Source organism: Coregonus lavaretus (genome assembly GCF_964263955.1).
Source record: "Coregonus lavaretus genome assembly, contig: HAP1_SCAFFOLD_951, whole genome shotgun sequence".
NCBI lineage: Eukaryota > Metazoa > Chordata > Actinopteri > Salmoniformes > Salmonidae > Coregonus > Coregonus lavaretus.
This window is the reverse complement of record NW_028161049.1, coordinates 123,041-143,025: the sequence shown is the minus strand read 5'-3', so window position 1 is coordinate 143,025 and position 19,985 is coordinate 123,041. Positions and strand designations below refer to the sequence as shown.

Genomic DNA, 19,985 nt, shown 5'->3' with positions numbered 1-19,985 from the left:
ACTACTACCACAGTCACTACTACATACTACTACCACAGTCACTACTACTACTACCACAGTCACTACTACGTACTGCTACCACAGTCACTACAACATACTACTACTGCAGTCACTATAACGTACTACTACCACAGTCACTACTACATACTACTACCACAGTCACTACTACATACTACTACCACAGTCACTACTACATACTACTACCACAGTCACTACTACGTACTACTACCACAGTCACTACTACTACGTACTACTACCACAGTCACTACTACATACTACTACCACAGTCACTACTACATACTACTACCACAGTCACTACTACTACTATTTCTGTATGGACCTCGCTTTGTGCACGGGGGTATTGTCATGCTGAAACAGGAAAGGGCCTTCCCCAAAGTTGGAAGCACAGAATCATCTAGAATGTAATTGTATGCTGTATGGTTAAGATTTCCCTTCACTGGAACTAAAGGGCCTAGCCCAAACCATAAAAAACAGCCCCAGACCATTATTCCTCCTCCACCAAACTTTACAGATGGCACTATGCATCAGAGCAGGTAGCGTTCTCCTGGCATCCGCCAAACCCAGATTTGTCCGTTGGACTGCCAGATAGTGAAGTGTGATTCATCACTCCAGAGAACGCATTTCCACTGCTTCAGAGTCCAATGGCGGCGAGCTTTACACCACTCCAGCTGATGCTTGGCATTGCACATAGTGATCTTAGGCTTGCTCGGCCATGGAAACCCATTTCATGAAGCTCCCAACGAACAGTTCTTGTGCTGACGTTGCTTCCAGAGGAAGTTTGGAACTCGGTAGTGAGTGTTGCAACGGAGGACAGACGCTACACGCTTCAGCACTCGGTGGTCCCGTTCTGTGAGCTTGTGTAGCCTACCACTTCATAGATGAGCCGTTGTTGCTCTTAGACGTTTCCACTTCACAATAACAGCACTTACAGTTGACCGGGGCAGCTCTAGCAGGGCAGAAAGTTGACGAACTGACGTGTTGGAAAGGTGGCATCCTATGACGGTGGAACTTTGAAAGTCACTGAGCTCTTCAGTAAGGCCATTCTACTGCCAATGTTTGTCTATGGAGATTGCATGGCTGTGGGCTCGATTTTATACACCTGTCAGCAACGGATGTGGCTGAAATAGCCGAATCCATTAATTTGAAGGGGTGTCCACATACTTTTGTAAATATAGGGTATCACTAAAGGCTACTATCCCTACTGTAATACAGTCATCAGCATGTTCAACACCAGCAATTTCAATTTCTAAACGTGTTCGATTAACATACAAATATCTTTGGCCAACTGAAGCAAGTAACACAATTTTTCTTTAGGAAAACTACCTATTCTAGATGCTATTTGACCTCTGGCCTGGCTACAACATTGATGACAATGGTACTGTTAGTATGACCACCATGGCATATAGCTCCCCTCAATATTCCAAAGAATTGTGAGTGAAATGTGTTGAAGTGTGTAGACAGTGGTGTCTGTTACTCTCACACAGGTAAGCAGTCTAGCCCAGAGAAGCATACACACATCCGTCCTGCTTCAGTCTCCCTGCATCCAGCCCATATCCCCACAGCATCACACACACCACACTCACACAGGTACACACACACACACACACACACAAACACACACACCCACACTCGTTTTATATATCTATTAAATATCTATTAAACTTGTTTTATATATCTATTAAATTTGAAGTATATATCTATTAAACTTGTTTTATGCATCTATTAAACTTGTTTTATATATCTATTAAACTTGTTTTATATATCTATTAAATATCTATTAAACTTGTTTTATATATCTATCGAACTTGTTTTATATATCTATTAAACTTGTTTTATATATCTATTAAATATCTATTAAACTTGTTTTATATATCTATTAAATTTGAAGTATATATCTATTAAACTTGTTTTATGCATCTATTACATTTGTTTTATATATCTATTAAACTTGTTTTATATATCTATTAAACTTGTTTTATATATCTATTAAACTTGTTTTATATATCTATTAAACTTGTTTTATATATCTATTAAATATCTATTAAACTTGTTTTATACATCTATTAAATATCTATTAAACTTGTTTTATACATCTATTAAATATCTATTAAACTTGTTTTATATATCTATCGAACTTGTTTTATATATCTATTAAACTTGTTTTATATATCTACTAAAGTTGTTTTATCCGTTTTATCACTCTGCATTAACATGCATTGATCAGAGAAACATGTTCTGTTTGAATGAATAAAATCAGAAACTGTGTCAAATGTATGGAACATTTCTCATCCCTCAGTATGACTTCATTTGTAAAATAAATTATCACCTGCTAAACTAAATTATACTTCAGACATTTTTCAATCAAAACATAATCCGTAATGTCATTCAATTAAATCAAAATATGCTCAAAGGTTGTCCCCAATAATAATACACTATCATCATTCATTTTCTCATAACATCTAATGAAAATTGCATGCATTGTTAAGAAAGGAAAAACAAAAAGTTTTCCCATACAGCTTCTCAAGGTTGTGTAGTTCAATTGACTACAATATGGCCACATTAAATGACTACATTTTGACCCAGACGTGTGTTATTACTTGTGTGAAACAGTGTTGAAGGATATCAACAAGCTTTGATTACGTCCCAAATGGCACCCTATTCCCTTTATAGTGCACTACTTTTGACCATAGCTCTACACCAAAAGTAGTGCACTACATAGTGAATGGGCCCTGGTCAAAGTAGTAAAAAATACAGTATATGGAATAGGATGCCATTTGGGACGCATCCAAAGCTTGTGGATATCTCTCAACACCAAGTAGTGTACTATATAGGAAATGGACCCTGGTCAATAACACTGCACTATACAGTGGATAGGCTGCTATTTGGGATGCATCCTTTGTCTCTGAACCCGTTCCAGCCAGACAGTTATTCTCTCTTAGGGTCACCTACAATGACAGACATAAATGACCTGTATCCTCCTGCGACAAGTTTTCAAAAGTTTGCTTTCCGTTGGGTTTCAAAATACGATTGAACTGAAATATGTTACACCTGACCATTAAAATGTTTTGGGGTGGGGGTGCTGTCGACGGGGACGGGAAAGAGGGTATTTATATGTGGGAACTCAATCAAAACTGTTGGAAAAGCATTCCAGGTGAAGCTGGTTGAGAGAATGCCAAGAGTGTGCAAAGCTGTCATCAAGGCAAAGGGTGGCTATTTGAAGAATCTCAAATATACAAAATATTTTTATTTGCTTAGCACATTCTTGGTTACTATATGATTCCATATGTGTTATTTCATAATTGTGATGTCTTCACTATTATTCTACAATGTAGAAAATAGTAAAAATAAAGAAAAACCCTTGAATGAGTAGGTGTTCTAAAACTTTTGACCGGTAGTGTATATCTGACCCTAACCCTAACCCAACTATATCTGCCGAACACACAGGTTAGACTATTATACTGAATGATTTACTGCAGTATTTAACCACCTGCAGAAAATACCCCTTGAAAAATGGATTTTAGGTTAATTTAGGTCAAGTTTTGATTAATACAATATTTACCCATATTGGTTTTTCCTGTCAGCTTTTACATACGCTCCAGACTTATCTTAGATAAACTAGATCTAGAAGAATACTTTATTAATCCATACGAGATGGAAATTGGTCTTCATCTGTACCCAACCCCTCCGATACACACACACACACACACACACACACACACACACACACACACACACACACACACACACACACACACACACACACACACACACACACACACATTCGGTCTAAAGATACTTTGCCCAGTTAGAGTGTGTGACCCTTAGCAGTCAACGTTGGACCTCAGTACGGTCAGGACAGGGTCATGTCTCCACATCAGTGTGATGAGGGTAGTGACACATTACCACCATGTTTGCATAGAGATTCAGAGCAAACACAGTCCTGGGCCCATATCCACAAAGCCTCTCAGAGTAGGAGAGCTGATCCAGAATCAGTATTGCCTTTTAGCTCATAATGAATAAGATATAATTTGGACAGGGGGACGTGATCCTAGATCAGCACTCCTCCTCTGAGACGTTGTGTGGATATGGGCCCCAGGGCTTCAAGTGGAGCATCACTTCCCAAAGCTGATAGCATGCGGGACAGTCAGCTCAAGTGCCAAAAGTAAATGAGGTATTGGTTGGGTTTATCACTTTAAAGAACCAGGTAGTGTGAAGTTTCACTCTATGGCTGATTGCACATGACACGGGCTTGTTTTGTACTAGGCTATTTTATGTATTGTCCTGAACTTTCTTTCTGTTTTAAATGCTGTTTTTTTATTTTGAGAGCTCTGGTGAGATGGCCAATGTATTGAATACATATGGACTATGGCAAATTAACTTAAATAAACGTGAACTTTCTGCTACACAAAGCAGGTTCGTTTTCTAACATATTTCAGCATCACTTGTAAATACAACTAGTAAACATCCTAGTTGCCATAGACCTTATGTTACACAAAGTGAGGAAAATCGAAAAACTGACCTCAGTTCAGTGTCTGGGGGAAACTTCCGTTTTGTAGAGGGAGCTGGTAAGGCGCTATTAACAAATCAGGTTCATGCATTTGGCGTGACGTCACACAACATCATGGCGGCGTACATGCTGAACAAAAACACAGCACACTTTTACCCACAAAGATAAGCAATCGGATAATGACAAACGATTCAATTTGCGTTTAAATGGGCAAGTAATCGACCGTTCATCAAATGATGAACAAGAAAACTGACGACGAAATATGCCGAACCCAAGAAAGCATGACCCTCCCACTGGCTCAAATAACTTCAGTGAAATCTGGAGTCGTGTTTACAAACTTTCTCAAAACAGGTTGACAACAAACAAATCGGGTAAAAGCCAGAAACTGACACCTCAATCTTCACCTTCTGTCAGGAAGTCACCACATTCTCGTTCTAAAGGTAAGATGGTGGCTAAAAGTGCACGGGAAAGGTCTTGCTAACCAGCTAGTTGGGTAACTAACAACAGCTAGACTCGAGCTAATTTGGCCAAACTTGCGTGTAGGTTGCAGGATAAACAGCTCTAACGTTAATTAGCTGGCCAGAGACGTAGCTAGCTAGCTAGTTAGCTAGCTAGCTAGGGCCACTTTCAGTTGCCAAACGTTCTCGGAACATTGCAGATAGAAATGCCATGTATATAGCTGATGTGATTCCTCATTCCACATGCCACAGGCATGTTTGATTTACACAGACTATTTCTATCTGAGCGTTCCAAAACGTTGCCTCCTGCTGAACGCGCCCCAGGTGTAGTTTATTAGGATCCCCGCTAGTTACAGCACATGCAGCAGCTACTCTTCCTGGGGTCCACATAAAACGTACAGATAAATTACTAAGTACAGAACAGTTATAGACAAGGACATCATATATATACAACATTACAATAAGAGTTTTATATATTAGAAAGACACCAAGAGACAACAAAAATACGATTTACACACTATTCATATATACATATTCATATTCTTATATACAGTTAAATGAGCTCGTTAGAAAGAGGAGAGGCGCTGTGATACAATGTTTTCTTTGTTTTTTTAATCTGTTTTTTTAAAGCTAAACTAACTTTTTGCCTAAGTAACCTCTGGTGGCAGAGCATTCCACGATGACATGGCACAATACATAATTGAGCAATGCATTAGCTCCTAGTCGCTCCTCACGCGCTGATGCCGTCCCTATAGTGTGCCAGTGTGACCAGGTAGAACCCGTTGTTGTTGTTCACCTATCTAGTATGTCTAGCGACCTCCTTACAGATAATTTTGTTCCCACCAGATTTGGAGACCCCCAAACGGCGAGCGAGGGGCAGATACACGGGCTTAAACAACACTGCTGATTCCCCTGGGGATGGAGATATTTTGCAAGACATCATATGGGACCCGGCATCACCTACTCCTGCTAGAAGTGGTATGATGGTGGTGTTAAGTCACGTGATGAGCGAAGGCTGATTAGCTTTAACATTAACATCACTTTTTCCTTCATTCGTCCTCCTACTCATTCTACTCACACCTATCAGACCATCATGTGTCATCCTCAATCCACCCATCTTTTTGTTCTCCTTCTCAAAGCCAGCACATGATGGTGTCTTAGTTGATATGAGGTCATGTTTAATTCCCCCACAGATCACATAGCCTACATATAGGCTACTTAAAGTTTCTGCTAGTGGCCCAAAGTGATTGTGACTATGTACACTACCAGTCAAAAGGTTTAGAACACCTACTCATTCAAGGGTTTTACTTTTTTTTTTTTTTTTACTATTTTCTACATTGTGGAATAATAGTGAAGACATCAAAACTATGAAATAATACATATGGAATCATGTAGTAACCAACATAGTGTTAAACAAATCCAAATTTTATATATTATTTTTTATATTTGAAATTCTTCAAATAGCTACCCTTTTCGTTGATGACAGCTTTGCACACTCTTGGCATTCTCTCAACCAGCTTCATGAGGTAGTCACCTGGAATTCATTTCAATTAACAGGTGTGCCTTCTTAAAAGTTAATTTGTGGAATTTCTTTCCTTCTTAATGCGTTTGAGCCAATCAGTTGTGTTGTGACAAGGTAGGGGGGTATACAGAAGATAGCCCTATTTGGTAAAATACCAAGTCCATATTATGGCAAGAACAGCTAAAATAAGCAAAGAGAAACGATAGTCCATCATTACTTTAAGACCTGAAGGTCAGTCAATATGGAACATTTCAAGAACTTTGAAAGTTTCTTCAAGTGCAGTTGCAAAAATCATCAAGCGCTATGATGAAACTGGCTCTCATGAGGACCGCCACAGGAAAGGAAGACCCAGAGTTACCTCTGCTGCAGAGGATAAGTTCATTAGAGTTACCAGCCTCAGAAATTGCAGCCCAAATAAAGGCTTCACAGAGTTCAAGTAACAGACACATCTCAAGTAACAGACACATCTCAAAATCAACTGTTCAGAGGAGAGTGTGTGGATCAGGCCTTCATGGTCGAATTGCTGCAAAGAAACCACTACTAAAGGACACCAATAAGAAGAAGAGACTTGCTTGGGCCAAGAAACACGAGCAATGGACATTATACAGGTAGAAATTTGTCCTTTGGTCTGTAGTCCAAATTTGAGATTTTTGGTTCCAACCGCCATGTCTTTGTGAGACGCGGTGTGGGTGAACGGATGATCTCCACATGTGTATTTCCCACCGTAAAGCATGGAGGAGGAGGTGTTTTGGTGTGGGGGTGCTTTGCTGGTGACACTGTCTGTGATTTATTTAGAATTGAAAGCACACTTAACCAGCATGGCTACCACAGCATTCTGCAGTGATATCCCATCTGGTTTGAGCTTAGTGGGACTATCATTTGTTTTTCAACAGGACAATGACCCAACACACCTCCAGGCTGTGTAAGGGCTATTTTACCAAGAAGGAGCATGATGGAGTGCTGCATTAGATGACCTGGCCTCCACAATCCCCCAACCTCAACCAAATTGAGATGGTTTGGGATGAGTCGGACCGCAGAGTGAAGGAAAAGCAGCCAACAAGTGCTCAGCATATGTGGGAACTCCTTCAAGACTGTTGGAAAAGCATTCCAGGTGAAGCTGGTTGAGAGAATGCCAAGAGTGTGCAAAGCTGTCGTCAAGGTGAAGGGTGGCTATTTGAAGAATCTCAAATATAAAATATATTTTGATTTGTTTAACTCTTTTTTTGGTTACGACATGATTCCATATGTGTTATTTCATAGTTTTGATGTCTTCACTATTATTCTACAATGTAGAAAATAGTAAAAATAAAGAAAAAGCGTTGAATGTGTAGGTGTTGTAAACCTTTTGACCGGTGGTGTAAATGTGGCAACAGAAGGCTAACTGTTCCTTATTCTCCAGAAGGGCCCAGCAACACCAGAGTTGTTGAGATATCAGACATCGTTAATCGGATCGCCCCTAAGGTCAGTGTATAAAACGTGTTCACCGTCTCACTGAGGTCCATTGATAGTTGCTGGCTGCCTGCAGCACCGACATGTTTTTTAATCATTGTGTGTTACTGTGGATATAAAGGCCTTGTTATATAGAAAGATTAAAATGTAAAAGACTGCATTTCACTGTGTTGATTTATTTCAGTGGATGCAAAGATATACACTCTAAGTGGATGTGATACTGCTTTGAAGGAAGACATTCTAAATATGGTACTTCTCGAAGCACTGGGGGCTAAAGCCTGTGCCCATGCTTGACACATTGGTTTTTCTCACAACTCCAAAATCTTTAGGTTGGTCACAGCACACAAACCAGCTGTTATATACCATGTGTTCCTTTTCCAGGATGCCCAGCATGTCTCTGTGGATAGTCCTCTGCTCCAGTGGATTGGGGACAGTGCTGTCCCCTGTACTCCAGAGGTACGCCCGCCCAGAGCCAGGAAGAAATCCACTCGGTGAGTGAACTACTATACTGCACTTGAACAAATCAAATTGTATTTGTCACATGCGCCGAATACAACAGGTGTAGACCTTACAGTGAAATGCTTACTTACGAGCCCTTAACCAACAATGCCGTTCAAGAAATTGAGTTAAGAAAATATTTACTAAATAAACTAAAGTAAAACATTTAAATAAAAAGTAACACAATAAAATAACAATAACGGGGCTATATACAGGGGGTACCGGTACCGAGTCAATGTGCGGGGGTAAAGGTTAGTCCAGGTAAATTGTACGTGTAGGTAGGGCTAAAGTGACTATGCATAGATAATAAACAGCGAGTAGCAGCAGTGTAAAAACAAAGGGGGTGGTGTCAATGCAAATAGTCCAGGTGGCCATTTGATTAATTAATTAAAGTCTTATGGCTTGGGGGTAGAAGCTGTTAAGGAGCCTTTTGGACCTAGACTTGGCGCTCCGGTACCGCTTGCCGTGCGGTAGCAGAGAGAACAGTCTATGACTTGGGTGACTGGAGTCTTTGACAATTTTTTGGGCCTTCCTCTGACACCGCCTAGTATATAGGTCCTGGATGGCAGGAAGCTTGGCCCCAGTGATGTACTGGGCTGTACGCACTACCCTCTCAGTCGGATGCCGAGCAGTTGCCATACCAGGCGGTGATGCAACCGGTCAGGATGCTCTCGATGGTGAAGCTGTAGAACGTTTTGAGGATCTGGGGACCCATGCCAAATCTTTTCAGTCTCCTGAGGGGGAAAAGGCATTGTTGTGCCCTCTTCACGACTTTCTTGGTGTGTTTGGACCATGATAGTTTGTTGGTGATGTGGACACCAAGGACCTTGAAACTCTCAACCCGCTCCACTACAGCCCTGTCGATGTGAATAGGGGCGTGTTCGGCCCTCCTTTTCCTGTAGTCTATGATCATCTACTTTGTATTGCTCACGTTGAGGGAGAGGTTGTTGTCCTGGCACCACACTGCCATGTCTCTGACCTCCTCCCTATAGGCTGTCTCATCGTTGTCGGTGATCAGGCCTACCACTGTTGTGTCGTAGGCAAACTTAATGATGGTGTTGGAGTCGTGCTTAGCCATGCAGTCGTGGGTGAACAGGGAGTACAGGAGGGGACTAAGCACGCACTCCTGAGGGGCCCCCGTGTTGAGGATCAGCGTGGCAGATGTGTTGTTGCCTGCCCTTCAGGAAGTCCAGGATCCAGTTGCAGAGGGAGGTGTTTAGTCCCAGGGTCCTTAGCTTAGTGATGAGCTTTGAGGGCACTATGGTGTTGAATGCTGAGCTGTAGTCAATGAACAGCATTCTCACATAGGTGTTCCTTTTGTCCAGGTTGGAAAGGGCAGTGTGGAGTGCGATAGAGATTGCATCATCTGTGGATCTGTTGGGGCGGTATGCGAATTGGAGTGGGTCTAGGGTTTCCGGGATGATGGTGTTGATGTGCGCCATGACCAGCCTTTCAAAGCACTTCATGGCTACAGACGTGAGTGCTCCGGGGGGTAGTCATTTAGGCAGGTTACCTTAGTGTTCTTGGGTACAGGGACTATGGTGGTCTGCTTGAAACATGTTTGTATTACAGATTCGTTCAGGGAGAGGTTGAAAATGTCAGTGAAGACACTTGCCAGTTGGTCTGTGCATGGTCTGAGTACACGTCCTGGTAATCCGTCTGGCCCCCGCACTTGTGACTGTTGACCTGTTTAAAGGTCTTGCTCACGTCGGCTACGGAGAGCGTGATCACACAGTCGTCCGGAACAGCTGGTGCTCGCATGCATGCTTTAGTGTTGCTTGCCTCGAAGCGAGCATAGAAGTAATTTAGTTCATCTGGTAGGCTTGCGTCACTGGTCAGCTTGCTGCTGGGTTTCCCTTTGTAGTCTGTAATAGTTTGCAAGCCCTGCCACATCCGACGAGCGTCAGAGCCGGTGTAGTAGGATTCAATCTTAGTCCTGTATTGACGCTTTGCCTGTTTGATGGTTCGTCTGAGGGCATAGCAAGATTTCTTATAAGCATCCGGATTAGTGTCCCGCTCCTTGAAAGCGGCAGCTCTAGCCTTTAGCTCGGTGCGGATGTTACCTGTAATCCATGGCTTCTGGTTGGGATATGTACGTACGGTTACTGTGGGGACGACGTCGTCGATGCACTTATTGATGAAGCCAGTGACTGAGGTGGTATACTCCTCAATGCCATTGGATGAATCATGGAACATATTCCTGTCTGTGCTAGCAAAACAGTCCTGTAGCGTAGCATCTGCATCATCTGACCACTTCTGTATTGAGCGAGTCACTGGTACTTCCTGCTTTAGTTTTTGCTTGTAAGCAGGAATCAGGAGGATAGAATTATGGTCAGATTTGCCAAATGGAGGGCGAGGGAGAGCTTTGTATGCGTCTCTGTGTGTGGAGTAAAGGTGGTCTGGAGTTTTTTCCCTCTGGTTGCACATTTAACATGCTGGTAGAAATTAGGTCAAACTGATTTAAGTTTGCCTGCATTAAAGTCCCCGGCCACTAGGGGCGCCGCTTCTGAATGAGCATTTTCCTGTTTGCTTATGGCCTTATACAGCTCGTTTGTGGTGGTAAATAGACGACTACGAAAAATATAGATGAAAACTCTCTTGGTAGATAGTGTGGTCTACAGCTTATCATGAGGTACTCTACCTCAGGCGAGCAATACCTCGAGACCTCCTAAATAGACACACACCCCCACCCCTCGACTTACCAGACGTAGCTGTTCTGTCCTGCCGATGCATGGAAAACCCAGCCAACTGTATATTATACGTGTCGTTGTTCAGCCACGACTCGGTGAAACATAAGATATTACAGTTTTTAATGTCCCGTTCGTAGGATAGGCTCGAACGGAGATCATCCAGTTTATTCTCCAGTGATTGCACGTTGGCCAATAGAACGGATGGTAGAGGCGGGTTACCCACTCGCCGACAAATTCTCACAAGCCACCCCGATCTCCTCCCCCTGTATTTCCGTCTTTTCTTCACGCGAACGACCTGGATTTGGGCCTGGTCTTGGAGAAGCAGAATATCCTACAAGTCGGACTCATTAAAGAAAATATCTTCGTCCAGTTCAGGTGTTCTGATATCCAGAAGCTCTTTTCGGTCATAAGAGACGGTAGCAGCAACATTATGTACAAAATAAGTTACAAACAATGCGAAAAAACACACAAATTAGCACAGTTGATTAGGAACCCGCAAAATGGCAGCCATCCCCTCCATTATGATATTAAGACATGATATTAAATCACTTGTGTAATCAGGTTGACAAGTTGAAAACCTTTATTTAAGATGTAAAGTTTATTTCTCTTCCAATAGTTGTTTGTCTTATTCCAGTAATTATCTTTATCAGATCATTCTTGCAGTCTGATATTTTGCTAGTGCTTATACTAGTTTTTTCAAAGGTTCCTCAATATAGTTATTATGCCTTCCTTGTTCATATCTCCTCTCCTCTCCTCTCCACAGGAAAAGCTCAGTGGATGACTTGATGCAGCTGGCCAGGCAGTTTGACATCAACATGCACCAGCAGGACAGAGAGAAGAAGAGTGCTGAACACACAAACAATACCATAAACAACAACAACAACAACAGGTACGGGGAGGAACCCAAGTGCCCGACAATAATGACGTCATCAGCCCATCAGGTAGAGGCGGAGCTTAACGCTCTGTTCGACGGGCCGACGCAGCGAATCACCGGACGGCTCAGCCAAGGGTCGACCGCCTCCACCTGTTCTCAGGAAGTCAAGGTTCAAGTTGGGGTCAGCCATCTCACTGCTGATGACCTCATCAAAGAGTGGGAGGTCAAGCCTGGCGGGGGAATCCCGTCTGGTCCTACGGCTCGTACTGGTGAAGAGGTAGTAGGACAGTGGAACTCCACGACCACTGTGGCGAAAGACGAGGACTTTGACTGGGAGGATGATGACCTTCTCAACGACCCTATCGTGTTGGAGATCACCCAGAATCCTGAGGGGCTGAAAACGCCAGCCCCCAAACCCAGCAGCTCACTGACTCTGAGCACTGACAGAGACAACACACAGCTGGTAACAGATACAGAAAAGACCCTTCCACCCCCACCCTCCTCTGCTACCTCTAATCCTACCGGTCTGCACTCTCACTCTGTCTGGAAGGGGACAAGCACACACCCTCAACCCTCAAACAGAGGTGTCCTCACTGGGCCATGTCCTAAACTCAAGCCCACCAGCAGAAGCACTTTCCTGCTGGAGCCCAACCCTTGTTTCCAGGTGAGTATGGCTCCGACAAGCAAAGAAGCACCCAGACCCTGCCTCACTGTTGGAGAGGCCCAACCTGAGAGACCCAGGCCCGGCTTGTCTGCGGCGGTTAGGTGCCCCAGTAGAGACTCTGCAGAAGGGAAGGCTGAGGGGGTGAGCAAAGCCACAACTCCAGCCTCACGTGGAACCCCAGCCCCAGTCACTGCTCCGGCCCAGGGCTCGGCTCCCACCCAAGCCACGGACTCCACTTTCAAAGACATCTCAGATGAGGACCTCCAGTCCCTGTTTGACTCTGAGTCGCTGTGGAACGACGATGAAGGTGACGATGACGAACTGCTGTATCAGGTGTGTGACGACGTGGAGAGGATCTCCAACAGTCAGCCCCAGTCCGGGAACGCTACCGTAACGACGGACGCCACAGAGGTCCACGTCCAAGAGAGCAAACCGAAAGCCCCTCCAACCGCCCCTCTGGCTATAGCGAGAGAGGGGTCTATGACTATGGATAGGGCTGTAGGTGCTACTAGCAATAGACAGTCAACCACCCGCTCCAACTCAGCACCAGGGGACAGGAGCAGCACCCCTGTGAACTTTCAGGGATGGAACATTCCAGTGAAAGCAGGAAATGTTGGGGTTGGACATCATACAGTCATGTCCCAGAGCCATCCAGGCAGTGGGGAGGGTCTGGGCAAGCTTACCCAGCTGAGGGGTGCTCCAGGCTGGGGAGCACTTGGCCTAGGATCCCTTGGAGTTAGAACCTTCCAAGCAGATAACTCAAAGACAGTCATGCCACGGACAGTTTCGGCAAGAACCCTCCCAAACTCAAATTCCCATCATGCATCATCGTTCAAGAGACATCTCTCGGACTCGGACGCCATCGGCAACAAAGGTGAGCTTTTTACCCCCTAAAAAAGCAAAACAAAGGTGAGCTTTGTTTGTGCATGTGACCCCCCCCCGCCACTTGTCGGATTAGCTCCAATATTACATTAAATGTTGCCCCTAACAGTACATAAGGCCAATCAGGAAGTTTACTCAAAGTGTTATCCACTTATCGCTGGAAGTCAAGCTAGTCCAGTGGACTGAAGAGAAGAGCTCCCCATAGTCAGCCAGTGTAGGCAGGTTTTAAACTTGTCAAGTACATGACAAACCACATCTAATGGAGACGGTCAAGTTTACTGAAGAGATGGCTATTGGGTCAGGGCCCTGAGAGGTTAGGAGGTGAAGAGATGGCTATTGGGTCAGGGCCCTGAGAGGTTAGGAGGTAAGTCGCTCTGGATAAGAGCGTCTGCTAAATGACACAAATGTAAATGTAAATGTAAAGAGATGGCTGTTGGGTCAGGGCTCTGAGAGGTTAGGAGGTGTACTTTAGAACTGAAGAGATGGCTGTTGGGTCAGGGCTCTGAGAGGTTAGGAGGTGAAGAGATGGCTATTGGGTCAGGGCTCTGAGAGGTTAGGAGGTAAAGATATGGCTATTGGGTCAGGGCTCTGAGAGGTTAGGAGGTGAAGAGATGGCTACTGGGTCAGGGCCCTGAGAGGTTAGGAGGTGTACTTTAGAACTGAAGAGATGGCTGTTGGGTCAGGGCTCTGAGAGGATAGGAGGTGAAGAGATGGCTATTGGGTCAGGGCTCTGAGAGGTTAGGAGGTGAAGAGATGGCTATTGGGTCAGGGCCCTGAGAGGTTAGGAGGTGTACTTTAGAATGGAATAGCTTCATTTTCTATTCAATGATGTCTTTTCAAAGTTGGAAAGGCTGAGTAAATGTTTGAATGTATTAACTTTTTGTGCATGAAAATGGATACACTAATTGTCTGTGCTTTTTATCTGTCAATTACTGTAGGCACATTCTGTCTTTTAAGCTTTTCAATCGCAGTCAGAGTCTTATTTCCATGTAATCTTATTTGTTTCTCAGTGTTTGTCAGCAGCCAAATGACAGGGAGATGCACAGAGGAGGAGATTGAGAGGAAGAAGCAGGAGGCCATAGCCAGGAGAAGGTCCAGGCAAACCTCCCTAAAAGCAGGGGGACTTCCTCCGTGACTAAGCAATGCATTCTACGGACACTAGATTAATACACAGTAAAACAGAATATCAATAGACGAGCTATCCTACGCTAGGTAGGTACCATAAACATTTCTAACGGTTTCTTCACAGAACGCTATCGGTTCTACTAGAACAGTGTTGCGTTACGGAGCTAGACTGCTCGACACACACGCATACACACACACACACACACACACACAGACCTTATCTCTGGTCTCTACTGGAGATGAATTGGTTTCTGTTGTTTGAGAGCTGCTGCACTTGTTTAGCTGCTTATAGTCTCACTATCGTTGACTTTCTGGAGGTCACTGAAAAGTTGAGTGGAATATACAGTAGCAACACTAAATCTGGACTCATTGCAAGCGGCTGGCTTGTAATGGCTTTACAGCACGTCGAAGGAGATTAGTGAAACTTTTTTACACTTGAATCTGTTGACATTCCAAGTAGATAATGAGTCTGCAGATCATCTTGATGAACATGTGAAGATCTGTTCTACCGTCTTCCAATAGTGTCTTTCAGTTGAACTGTAGGTCCATAACTCAGTACATTATAGTTCATCATGTTTACACTGCATGTGTTGACATGTGGGATATTAGGGCCGTGTGTTTTACACCTCAGCCATGAGAATAACACCAACACTAACCAGGTTTCCATCAGCCATGAGAATAACACCAACACTAACCAGGTTTCCATCAGCCATGAGAATAACACCAACACTAACCAGGTTTCCATCAGCCATGAGAATAACACCAACACTAACCAGGTTTCCATCAGCCATGAGAATAACACCAACACTAACCAGGTTTCCATCAGCCATGAGAATAACACCAACACTAACCAGGTTTCCATCAGCCATGAGAATAACACCAACACTAACCAGGTTTCCATCCAAACTTTTTATGCCAGTCGGATAAAAAAATGTCAGGACAGGCCTGATGGAAACAGGCGGCAGGTAGCTTAGTGGTTAAGAGCGTTGTGCCAGTAACCGAAAGGTCGCTGGTTCTAATCCCCGAGCCGACTAGGTGAAAAATCTGTCGATGTGCCCTTGAGCAAGGCACTTAAACCTAATTGCTCCTGTAAGTCGCTCTGGATAAGAACGTCTCCTAAATGACAAAAAAATAAATAAACAAAATACGATAGACAAGGTGGGATATTTCTGTTTCTGTAAATTCATAATGCGAGAAATGGCGGTGGAAACACCTTTATGAGCAAATATTGATATAATAACCATCATATAGCAGTAAACTTTGAGTCACGCGATGACATGTTGTGCGGTCCTCCCACTACGACTCAGGAAGCCATGCAGTTTATTAGGCTACAGATGAAAATATGTTATGTTGAACTTCGCAGGGTGGTGAAAGTCCAAGTTGATGAGCTTGATGCCCCTTTCCAATAAATATCGGAGGGTCTTATTCTGGTGACATGATGATCGATGCTTGGCTGCCATTTGACAAATAAATAAAAATCGAGCTCTTTTGTCCGTAATAATCTCATCATATAGGCTATACCCTCACTGTATCTGGGAGCTGTTGGCTAGAGAGCACATGTCAAGACCAGAGTGGGCACCTTCGCTGTACAACGCAACATTTGTAGTGACAAAGCCATCAGTAGAGTTGAAAATGCGACGGAATCCCATTTTGATCTTCACCAAGTCATCACGCACAGCCTTTTATCCACAAAAGTGGGAAAATGCGCATGTTCTTTTTTTTGTGCCGATTTTTTTAAATATTCGCATGAAAATCTGTCGCCAATTGGATGGAAACCTAGCTAATGACAGCAATTGGATGGAAACCTAGCTAATGACAGCAATTGGATGGAAACCTAGCTAATGACAGCGATTGGATGGAAACCTAGCTAATGACAGCGATTGGATGGAAACCTAGCTAATGACAGCGATTGGATGGAAACCTTGCTAATGACAGCAATTGGATGGAAACCTAGCGAATGACAGCGATTGGATGGAAACCTTGCTAATGACAGCAATTGGATGGAAACCTAGCTAATGACAGCGATTGGATGGAAACCTTGCTAATGACAGCAATTGTCTCAGGATGGTGCTGGAACATCTGACAGCAAAATAAAAGGCCAGTTTGATGAAAAAGCTTTAAATAAAGGTTGAAATCCAGGCATGTCCACGTGGTGGGTGTAAATCACAGGGCCCTAAGTACAATACTTCTGGGGAAAAGGTTCTGTATCTAGTTCTGTTATCGCAATGGGTCCATTGTATCAGTCAGGTCTCATTGACAATAGAGACAGATTATGCCTTGAAGAGGGGCACAGGTGGAGTCTCTATCAGAATGTTTTTTGTGTCTTTATCTGTGTAACAGAAATGACCAGTTATACCTAAAGACTGCTGTGTTGACCAAAACCTGGCGTATACTGTTTCATAGAAATACAAATAAATAATACTTTCAGATTTTGTAATCAAAGATGATCAAAGCAGTGTTTTTAGAGACTGCAACTCGGCTGTGAATCAAGACAGTGTTATGTTATGTGAAGTACTATTGTGACCTTATAATACCCAATATGTTAGAAAAGAATGGTGCTGTTCCTTTCATTTTTACTTGAATATGTCACTACTGACTAGATTTGACTTTTTCACGGTCTTGTCTTTAAAAAAATATATATTTTATTTTTCTCTACGTTGTCATAGTTACTTTGTTTTTATTTATTGTGGTGGTCCATATTTGCACAGGTCACAGTGGTATGAATAGACATACCACTGTCTATTCATACCACTATTCATACCATAGATATCTTATTCACTCTGAGTCAAAACCGCCATTAAACTATCATCAAAACTTGTCACCTTTCCTCTCAGATTCATTCCAACCCACGTGTGGCTCCTCCCACCAGCCTCCACTGGTGTGGCTTATTTAAAGAACGATGACAGACAAATGGCAATGGGCAACTTTGTACGTTTTGCATTCAACTCATCAACTTCAACTTGGGACAAGTCAGACATTGTGAACTGTTAATATCTCTCACGGTGGAAGATATTAGATAATTGAGGGATTATTTTTAATGTTGAATCTAATTTTGTCTTCCACACCTGCCGTATTGTGAGTGTGGTACAGTGTTTGTCTTTGTACTCCCTTGAGAATTCACCAGTGTACTTCTGGTGGGAGCCACAGCCATTTCTGGTGGGAGCCCCAGCCATTTCTGGTGGGAGCCCCAGCCATTTCTGGTGGGAGCCCCAGCCATTTCTGGTGGGAGCCCCAGCCATTTCTGGTGGGAGCCCCAGCCATTTCTGGTGGGACCCCCAGACATTTCTGATGGGAGCCCCAGACATTTCTGATGGGAGCCCCAGACATTTCTGATGGGAGCCAAAGCCATTGGTGTGTGTGTGTGTGTGTGTACTGTGCATTGGTGTGTGTGTGTGTACTGTGCATTGGTGTGTGTGTACTGTGCATTGGTGTGTGTGTACTGTGCATTGGTGTGTGTGTACTGTGCATTGGTGTGTGTGTGTGTGTGTACTGTGCATTGGTGTGTGTGTGTGTGTGTACTGTGCATTGGTGTGTGTGTGTGTGTGTACTGTGCATTGGTGTGTGTGTACTGTGCATTGGTGTGTGTGTACTGTGCATTGGTGTGTGTGTGTACTGTGCATTGGTGTGTGTGTGTGTGTGTACTGTGCATTGGTGTGTGTGTGTGTGTGTACTGTGCATTGGTGTGTGTGTACTGTGCATTGGTGTGTGTGTACTGTGCATTGGTGTGTGTGTGTGTACTGTGCATTGGTGTGTGTGTACTGTGCATTGGTGTGTGTGTGTACTGTGTATTCACCCTCCCCTCTCTCTCTCTCCAGCAGCACATTGACAGGAAATCTAAATGGTACGACAATTTGGCACGGGCATAAAGGTGGTTTTATGACTATGATTATGATGATGATGATGATGATGACTGCCATTTATTTCAACTATCTGATGAAACCTGCGAGGCCAACAGGTGTTGAGGCCAACAATATCCTACCTGCTGATGGATTCCTCTAATAGTGAACCGTGTGTCTGACCATGTGTGTGAGACTGTGTGTGTCCACAGCACAAGGTCTGCTTTGTGGGAACACAGTTATTGATTGCTGTTAGTCTGGCGTTAGACAGTAATGGCCTGCCCATGATGTTGCCATGGTGCTGGTTTAAAATGCTTTCTATTTTAATGTACCTGTTTTAATGTACATCTACTGGATGTGTTTTAATGTTTTAAATGTATGTGTTGTATTTTTTCGACTTTGGATCACTTAATTTGTACATGATTGGTAAAGTAGGGATTGTAGGCTACCTTCTTTATTCAGAACATTAACAAAGGCAAAATGTAGGAAGCCATTTTAATCGCAGAGGCAAGGAGGAATACGAGCCCTTTTGGACTTTAGTTGTACCCCCTTCATCACATGGACGCTACAAACAAACCAGATGAAACTAAGAAGGAATTTCATGTACAATTGACTCTCCATTGTGAACTCTAACATACTCTCTGTCTCTGTCAGAGTATTCCTCACAAGCAATTGGATGCTGAGAAAAGTAAAGTCCTCTGTATTGCAGTTTTCAACCATGACCTTTTTTTCCACACGGTTCAGGTTCAGGCGAAGAAGCTCATGTCAGAGAGAGATGATGGACATCTATTTTCCTGAAAGGTATTTGAGTATTTAGGGGTTGACTTTCTCCATAGACTAATCCACTTCACCACTGTACCTCCCATCCCAAGTCATATGGAAAGTTCTACCCTATCTCTCTGGTTGAATCTCTCTTCAGGAGCTGGTGAAAGGGAGAAAAAAAATGTTGACCATTTGGTATGGATAATCTTTCATTCAAACAGTATAATCATGGTCGTGGCGTAGAATATCCTGAGTTTGCTAAAACACATAAAGCAACTATTAACATTGACCTTTTTTTTTTTTTTTTTTTGTAAAAGGATGTCGCTTTGTCTCTACCGATCTCTGATAGCTTTCCCATGCTGTGGTGGGAGAGAGTACGTAAGCCTTGAGAGAGAGAGGGGTGTATGTTTTCCTAATGTAGATTACCTCCTAGTGTATATGAGAGAGAGCGTGCCAGAGGACGCGCAGTGAGAAAGAACGAGGGAGGGAGAGGAGGTGTGTAGAGAAGAGGCCCCCAGCCCCAGCCTGTCAACAGGGTAAATGACCTGTGCAGAGTTTCACAGTGCGTGTCATTAGCCAGCTTTAGATTTGTTTCAACAGTGCTTTACCTGAGGGCTCCATTCAGAGGCCCCCAGGTATGACCAACCGAGCCCAGGGAGATAACAGCTGACTGGGGGGGTGATTCACATAGCATCGC

General features: G+C 43.5%; 1 protein-coding gene across 2 annotated transcripts; it reads left to right on the top strand.

The window, feature by feature from the left end:
• The first annotated feature begins 4,632 nt into the window (after nt 1–4,632).
• On the top strand, nt 4,633–15,815 carry LOC311121154 (uncharacterized protein). Of its 2 annotated transcripts, none has more exons than XM_084195675.1 (6): nt 4,633–4,968; nt 5,833–5,964; nt 7,908–7,969; nt 8,339–8,448; nt 11,909–13,557; nt 14,576–15,815. In XM_084195675.1, exons 1-6 carry the CDS (start codon nt 4,791–4,793, stop codon nt 14,698–14,700), a joined length of 2,256 nt encoding a protein of 751 aa, XP_084051801.1. In that variant the 5' UTR covers nt 4,633–4,790; the 3' UTR covers nt 14,701–15,815. The 2 variants fall into 2 exon arrangements, with proteins under 2 accessions (XP_084051801.1, XP_084051802.1); XM_084195676.1 differs by having other exon boundaries at nt 4,694–4,968; nt 7,911–7,969.
• The last annotated feature ends 4,170 nt before the right edge of the window (nt 15,816–19,985 follow it).

Bases quoted from the DNA above. Each gene is read 5' to 3' on its own strand.
- LOC311121154 (XM_084195675.1), top strand. From the start codon at position 4,791: ATGCCGAACCCAAGAAAGCATGACCCTCCCACTGGCTCAAATAACTTC. The intron at 5,965-7,907 runs GTATGATGGTGG...CTTATTCTCCAG, and splicing joins ACCTACTCCTGCTAGAAGTG to AAGGGCCCAGCAACACCAGA. The intron at 7,970-8,338 runs GTCAGTGTATAA...TTCCTTTTCCAG, and splicing joins TTAATCGGATCGCCCCTAAG to GATGCCCAGCATGTCTCTGT.